General features: G+C 54.0%; 1 protein-coding gene across 3 annotated transcripts in view; it reads left to right on the forward strand.

Annotated features, from left to right (window-relative positions):
• APBB1 (amyloid beta precursor protein binding family B member 1) overlaps positions 1-7,567 on the forward strand; it is a 22,684-nt gene that overhangs the window by 373 nt on the left and 14,744 nt on the right. For all 3 annotated transcript variants that reach the window (XM_024757096.1, XM_024757094.1, XM_024757097.1), the window contains exon 2: positions 6,802-7,530. In XM_024757096.1, the coding sequence (XP_024612864.1) occupies positions 6,816-7,530 (715 nt within the window). In that variant the 5' untranslated portion in view covers positions 6,802-6,815. The remainder of the gene's footprint in view (positions 1-6,801; positions 7,531-7,567) is intronic.

Here is a 7,567-nt window from a genome sequence, read left to right on the forward strand (position 1 = left end):
TAAGCTCAGAGGCTGCACGGATTCCTGCAGGGTCCCAGGCCTGGCATCTGTCAAGCCGCATTCTGTTGCCCTCGGCGACCGAGGGGTGTGCCCTGGGGCCGCTGTGGCCCCCCCTCGGCCAGGAGGCCTAGCACTGGCAGGAGCACCCATTAGGAGCAGTTTTCCCGCTGCCAATTCAGAGGATATTTCGAACCTATTGAATCTGCCTGTGCGTTTCTTGCTTTCCCAGTACCTCAGAGGACCAGCTCTCTCCACTCCTTAAAGCCAGAACCTCGTCTACACTTGATGTCTTTATTTCCTCACGTCCCATTAATTCACTTCACTCGGTCTTCTGTCTCTGGCACCCACGGAAACTGCTCAAGCCAAGGTCACTGGAGATGTCCATGTGGCCAACTCCAATGGACACTTCCCTATTATCCGCCTTCCATTTTCTAGTATTAGTGGTGTGTGTCAGCTCTCCTTGAAACGTTTTCCTGGTTTCTGTCCTGCAGCGTTGTCTGCTTCTCAATCTCATTTGCTACCTCCTTCCCCTCTCTTTAGATGCTGGTGAGGCTCTTGGTTCTTTCCTGGGCCATCTTCGCTCATTCTGCACTTTCTCCTCGGGTCCTTTATTCACTCTCAAAGCTTCAAATTTCATATATATACACACACATATATATATATATGCGCACACACACACACACACACACACACACACACACACACATATATGATTCTCGGATTTATACATCTTGCCCAGATCTCTTTCCTGAACTCCAGACGCAACATCCAACTGGCCTCATGACATCCCCTTGGAAATCCAACAGGAGTTTCCAGACTTACTGATCCCAAGCTGTATTATCTTTCCTATGTTCCCTCTCTACCCCTTCTTTCAAATCTGTTCCTCCTTCAACTCTCAGAAATGGATACTTTCCAATCAGCTACCCAAGCTGGAATCCTAGGCAACATTCTAGATTAATGTCTCTCTCTCTCACTCTGTACATCTTATGTCACCAAGTTCTGTTACATCCACTACCTAAGTATTTTACAAATCCATTCATTTCACTGCATCTTACCCACTGCTGCCAAACTTAATCTAGGCCACACCCCCCCTTTTTTCCTTGATTGCTCTGATAACATACCCTCTTGCCTACCCCCTCTTAATACTCTTAGTGTTTTCCTTAAAAAAAAAAACAAAACTATCTGATCATTTATTCATTCAACAAGTATGCTTTGAGCGCCTAATATATACCAGGGACTGTCAGGCACTGAATATATAATTACGAGCAGAATAGGCTGTGTCCTTGTCCCCATGGAGCTGACAGTCTTAGGGGAAAATCAGATAAGAATAAAATTACGAATGTAATAAATACCATGAAGGGAAAGGTGAATGGTGCCTTGAGAACACGCAAGAGCACCACCTAAACTGGACTAGGAGGTAGGGAGAGAGGGTCAAGGAAGGCGTCTCTGAGAACATGACATTTGACCTAAGAGGCAAAGGAATTAGACTGAGAGGGTAGGGGAAGGAGGGTCCAGGCAGAAGGGGAATCACGTGCAGACACCTGATGGAAAGAGAGAGCATGATGTCTTCGAGGGATCAAAAGCAGGCCAGTGATGCTGGACAGCAGAGTGCCAAAGCTGGAGAGGAAGGCTGAGCCGGACAATCGAGGGCATGTTAAGAATTTTGATCTTAAAGTCTTTGTCCTTGGTGTGGACTCTTGACAGTAGTGGATGCAGAGAGTCGATCAAGTCCAAAAATTTTTCTTGGATAGAAAATCGTCAGTACCTGGGGATGGATTGAATGTGGGGAGTGAGGGAGAAGGTGGTGTCAAGAATGGTATTGCTGGGCTTCCTTCCCTGGTGGCGCAGTGGTTGAGAGTCCGCCTGCCGATGCACGGGACGCGGGTTCGTGCCCCGGTCCGGGAAGATCCCACATGCCGCGGAGCGGCTGGGCCTGTGAGCCATGGCCGCTGGGCCTGCGCGTCCGGAGCCTGTGCTCCGCAACGGGAGAGGCCACAGCAGTGAGAGGCCCACGTACCGCAAAAAAAAAAAAAAAAAAAAAGAATGGTATTGCTACTCCTGGTTTATAGAACAGAACTGGTGGTCATGTCATTCCATGAGCCAGGATCCTGAAAGGACCAGTTAAGGTGTGGGAGAGAGAAACATGAGTGGATATGTTGGTTTGAGAGGCCTTTGAGACATCCGAGTGGAGATGTTGAGTAGAAAGTTGAATGTGTGTGTCTAGAGCTCAGATGAGAGGTCTGAAATGAAGGTGTACTTTTGGAAAGCATCAATTTGTAGGGGGCACCTGAAGCTATGGGCATGAATGAATACCTGTGTCGAATATCGGGTGAGAAAGAGAAAAGGGCATAAGAACAAGCTGTGAGAAACTCCAGCGTGTAACGGCTGGCGGAGGATGAAGAGCCAGCAAAGGAGTGTAAGAAACCACCAGGCAGTAACTAGAGTGTGGGAAGAAATCCAGGAGATGTAGCGTGTGGAAGCCGTGGATGAAAGCTGGATGCGAGGCCCACGGTGTCAGATGCTGCTGAGAGTACAAGCAGGATGAGGACTCCAAGGGTCTGTTGGATTAAATGACACAGGGCTCACGTTGACCTTGGTAGGAGCTGTTACTGAAGCATGTTGAGAGTGGAAGCAGGACTGGGAATAGTTGAAGAGTGAGACCCAGGTGAGGATATGGCAGCCGTGAGCGAAGACAGCTCTTTCAAGAAGTTTGCGGATGTGGGGGAGAAAAGAGAGCAGCAAGTGACGCTGGAAGAATGTCAGGTCAAGAAAGATTCTGTGTTTAAGTTGGGAGACAGTGGATCTCGCTGAGGAGCGGTTGATTAGGTAGAAGAAAAAAATGGATTAACAGTGGCATACAATTCCTGGAAAGAAATGAAAGGAAGGATTTAAGTGACAGGTGAAGCAACTGGTTTTAGGAAAAAGGAGATAAAAGGATAGGCACTGAGTTTGTAGGTTGGAGGATGTTCTCTGGCTGATGGCTGCCATTTCCTCCGTGAACTGGGAGTGCGTTGGGGGTCATCCTCTGAGAGGGAGGGATGGTGAAGGGGGCGGTCCAAGGAGAGTCGTGGTCTTGTCTCAGGCAGGTCTTCGCCAATGTCTCGGTCAAAGTAAGCCTCGGGCTCCTATAGGTGCCCTGTTCTTTCCCCATCAAAATAGTCAATCACTTATTCAACAAATAGGGAGTGCTTCGAGTGCCAGGTACTGCCGTTACACTGCATTGTAACGAGGTGTTCAGTGACTGTTTCCCTGCTAGACCGTGAGCTCCTTCGGGGAACAGTCATTTCGTTATTATTCATCACCCTCCCCCCATGCCCAGCACAGTGCCTGGCATATAGTAAGTGGTCAGGTTAGAAGACCATTGACCTTGAGCAGGCCTCGCCTCTCTACCCGTGTGGTCTCCTATCAGCCCCTTCAGGCTTAGTGGCCACTCTTTTAGCTCCTTCCCTGAGGGCTCCGCCCAGCTCCCTGCCTTGAGCCAGAATCCATTTGTCTTTTCCATCCTTTGAGAGGCTCCAGGTATGGGTAGCACCAGTGAGAGGGGAGAGGTTAGGTTGTGCCCCTTCTTGAAGGTATTGGGCAGCTGGTCATCCTTTGACCTTAAAGAGTGAGGTGAAGGAGACCGCACTGCTTTGGGCTAGGCGCTCAGGCTGTAGCACTCTTCACACAGCAGAACTTCCCCCTTCCCTCCCCCAGTGCTTTCTGCCCCCATGACCAGATGGGCAGGCCTGCCCTGCAGTCACCCTGGTTCTTCACTGTCCCAGCCTCGCGGGGCACGTGCCCTTCCCAGACCACACTTCCAAATGCTAAGGAGGTTGGTCCTGGGCTGAACACTGAGAAACCTGGCTCCATACACTGGTGCTTCAGAGAAGGGCCTGGCATCCCTATGATGCTCTGAGTGTGGCAGAGTCATGCGGTCTTCCATCTCCTGAAACTCATGGAGATGCCACTCAAAGGAGCAGCCTTTGAGCTAGGGTATCGGTTTAAGCTAGCTCCCTCCCTCCCTTTTTTCCTAGATCTCAGGCCTCACCTGTCCAGGACCCCATCCTACTTCCTTCTCAGGGACCCTTCATCATTCTCCAGCACCCTCCCTGACACTCCCAGCCCCAGCCCATGAGGCCACACCAGCCTGTCTCAGTGTCTATCCCCAATTAGTTCTGAGCTTCCTAGTTCCTGCTCCTCTCACCCCTCCATCCTGACCAGCGGCCCACTCTGTGCAGACACACAGCACACTCTCTTTGCTAGTGGGGTGCGAAGTTGAATGAGACAGGGTCTCAGATGTTCGGACAGAATGCAGTACTGGGTGTGGTGAGCCAGGGAGGGAATGGGCACGTGAGGATGGGGATAGGGGACTGAACAGAAAAGACTTACTGCTTAGGAGCTTTGACCGCTGAGCCAAGTAGTGAAACACGAGCAGAGGTCCTCACAAGGGGAGATGGGATTCCAAGCCGAGGGATCAGTGTAAACAAAGAGCCAGGGCCGTGTGAGCGTGACATGTTCTAGAATCCACCATACTTCCTGTGGCTGGAGTGTAAGGTGGGAAGGAGGCGGGACGGGGAGGAGGCCCGAGAGGTCATAGGCATTGGCTCAGGGAGGCTCTTGGTGATCCGCTAACGAGTACAGACATTATCCTAAAGGCAGTCATGAGCCATCTGATTTTTTGAGCTGGAGAGTGACACAATCTGGTTTCCATTTCTGGAAGATTACTGTGGTTCTGGGTAGAGACAGGGCCGTCTGCCTTTCTCATTTATGCCGGTGGCCACGAGCTTTCTCATTGCCGAGGTGGAGCCATACCGAGCAGACCAGCAGGTAGTTACATGTGAGGCAGACATGTGGACAGGGACCTTCTCCCATTTATTTCACAGATGTGTGCATAGCATTGTGCTAGGGTCTGAGGGGCTAGGAGTGATGGAAAGGCGAGCTACAGCCCCTGCCCCAGGACCCGGCACTGCACCCGAGAGACGGCAGAGCCTTGCGGGGCAGCCTGAACACCTCCGGGCTGTCAGTGCTCAGGGTTGAGAGCTGCGCTGTGGAGACAGAGAGCACTGGGGCCATGGGTTCAAGGAGAGAAAGAACTCAGGGCACACAGGCAGGTGGAGAGCGCTCAGGTAAGAAACTGAGGAGAAAGGACTGTGCAGCGGGAGTCTGAGGGGAAGGTGTGCCTCGGGGGCGGTCCGTAGGGGAGAGTTGCATGTTGCGGGGAGGTCAGGTAGGAAGAGACCTCTGAGTGAGGGTATCAGGGAGGGGAGGATGGTGTCTAAGAGGGTCAGGCGGAGACGCAGTCGGATAGTGGTTGGTCAGGGAGAATAAACTGTGAGGGGGTGGCCAGGGAGGGTCCAGGGAGTGAGCACATTATAGTGGGGGTCAGGGAAGGAGAGAAGCCTAGCAGTGGAAGGTCAGGGAGATGGGGAGGGTGGAATGGGGCTTTGAGGGTGAGATCAATCGTTAGGGTGATGGGCTTGGCTGACCGGAGGAGAAGGTGATCCACGAAGCGCTTCTGAGGATGCAGGAGGGGGTCCAAGGGGATAGGACTGGTGGACTTTCACTGTGGGACAGGAGACCTCACCTGAAGGGCAGGTGGAGCTTGGCTGGGGCCTCGTGAGCCATGGTTGAGACACAGTAACACGACCAGAGTATGTTTTCTGAAACTGGCAGAGGAGATGCGAGATGGGGCCTGGGGCAGATGGGAGGGCAGATTCCTACACTGATTCAACAAATATTTATTGAGTTCTTGCTCTGTGTCAGCACCGTGCTAAGCCCTAGGCATACTACATTGAAAAAAAAAAAACAAGAAAGACAAAATCCTCACCACCATGGAACTGAAATTAGAGTCATGAGCGGACAATCACTGAACAAAGTAACTAATAAATTAGCTTGTCAGATGGTGTTGGGTGCTGGGGAGAGTTTGGGGATTGCTGGGAGGGGCCGCGGTGGCCTGCAGGTTTACAAAGGGTATCCAGGGAAGGCCTCACTGAAAAGGTGACATTTGGGCAAAGACCTGAAGGGCTGGAGGGTCCAGATCAAAGACTCCTGCAGTGACCCAGGCATGGGGCATTATAGGGGCTGGCAGAGGAATTGGTACCCGAGGTGAGATACTTTATCGAAACAGTCACCAAAATGTTGCTTCAACTGGTCAAAGGAACCACGAGTTGGAGCTGAAGGCCCTTCCTTTATGGCCTGCCTTCCTAGGACCTTGCCCTTCAGGGCTTGGTCTATGCTCATTCTCTCTTGTCCTCATGGTCTCTAGGATGGGGTGGGCTCGGGGGCTGATTGGACCCAGCGATTTATGATGATAGGAACAGAGCGTGGGGAGCTCACAGTAGTGGGGCTGTGCATAGCGGTGTGGCAGGAGGAAGGGGGCAGGCAGTGTCCAGTGTCCAGAACACACGAGCCAGTCCCTCACCATCTGTGCCCCTGGCACAGCAAGCCCCAGTTGGATGAGCTGGGGGTGGGGACGCACAGAGAGCCATTGTGTGGAGTCTCTGCAGTTGGGAGTGAGGGCAAAGCAGGGGCTGGCTGTGCTATCCCAGCAAGCTCAGGGCTGGGAATTTGGGGATGGGGTGGACTGTGGGCCTGGGCCTGGTCAGTGAGGGTGGGGTTTGAGCCGGTGGTGGTGGTGATGGTGGACAGAAGTCGAGCCCAGTTATTCTCCTGGGAAAATAGCTCAGCGGACACAGCGGTGTGTGCTGGCCTGCTGAGCGCAGGGAGATGAGGAGGTGCAGGGCACAGGCCTGGGACAGAAGCAGGGGTGCTGCTGTCCTGACCTGGAGGCTCAACGTGGTCTCCCCTCCCCGCCTGCAGGATCTGCCAAGGCCATGTCTGTTCCATCATCCCTGAGCCAGTCGGCCATTAATGCCAACAGCCACGGAGGCCCCGCGCTGAGCCTGCCCCTGCCCCTGCACGCTGCCCACAACCAGCTGCTCAACGCCAAGCTGCAGGCCACGGCCGTGGGACCCAAGGACCTGCGCAGCGCCATGGGGGAGGGGGGGGGACCCGAGCCGGGCCCCGCCAATGCCAAGTGGCTAAAGGAGGGCCAGAACCAGCTCCGGCGGGCCGCCACAGCCCACCGTGACCAGAATCGCAACGTGACCTTGACCCTGGCCGAGGAAGCCAGCCAGGAGCCCGAGATGGCACCTTTGGGCCCCAAAGGCCTGATGCACCTGTACTCTGAGCTGGAGCTCTCCGCCCATAATGCGGCCAACAGAGGGCTCCGAGGACCCGGCCTGATCATCGGCACCCGAGAGCAGGGCCCAGATGAGGGAGAGGAGAAGGCAGCAGGGGAGGCCGAGGAGGATGACGAGGAAGAGGAGGAAGACGAGGACGACTTGTCTTCTCCCCCAGGGCTGCCGGCGCCCCTGGGGAGTGCGGAGGTGCCCCCCGGGCCCCAGGCCCTCGCAGACGGCCCCCGAGAGCATAGCAAGAGTGCCAGCCTTCTGTTTGGCATGCGGAACAGTGCAGCCAGTGATGAGGACTCGAGCTGGGCCACCTTATCCCAGGGCAGCCCCTCCTACGGCTCCCCGGAGGACACAGGTACCTTGTGGAGCTTGCTGTGGGGAATGTGGGAGGG

The sequence above is a fragment of the Neophocaena asiaeorientalis genome, unplaced genomic scaffold (genome assembly GCF_003031525.2).
Source record: "Neophocaena asiaeorientalis asiaeorientalis breed wild unplaced genomic scaffold, Neophocaena_asiaeorientalis_V1.1 scaffold504, whole genome shotgun sequence".
NCBI lineage: Eukaryota > Metazoa > Chordata > Mammalia > Artiodactyla > Phocoenidae > Neophocaena > Neophocaena asiaeorientalis.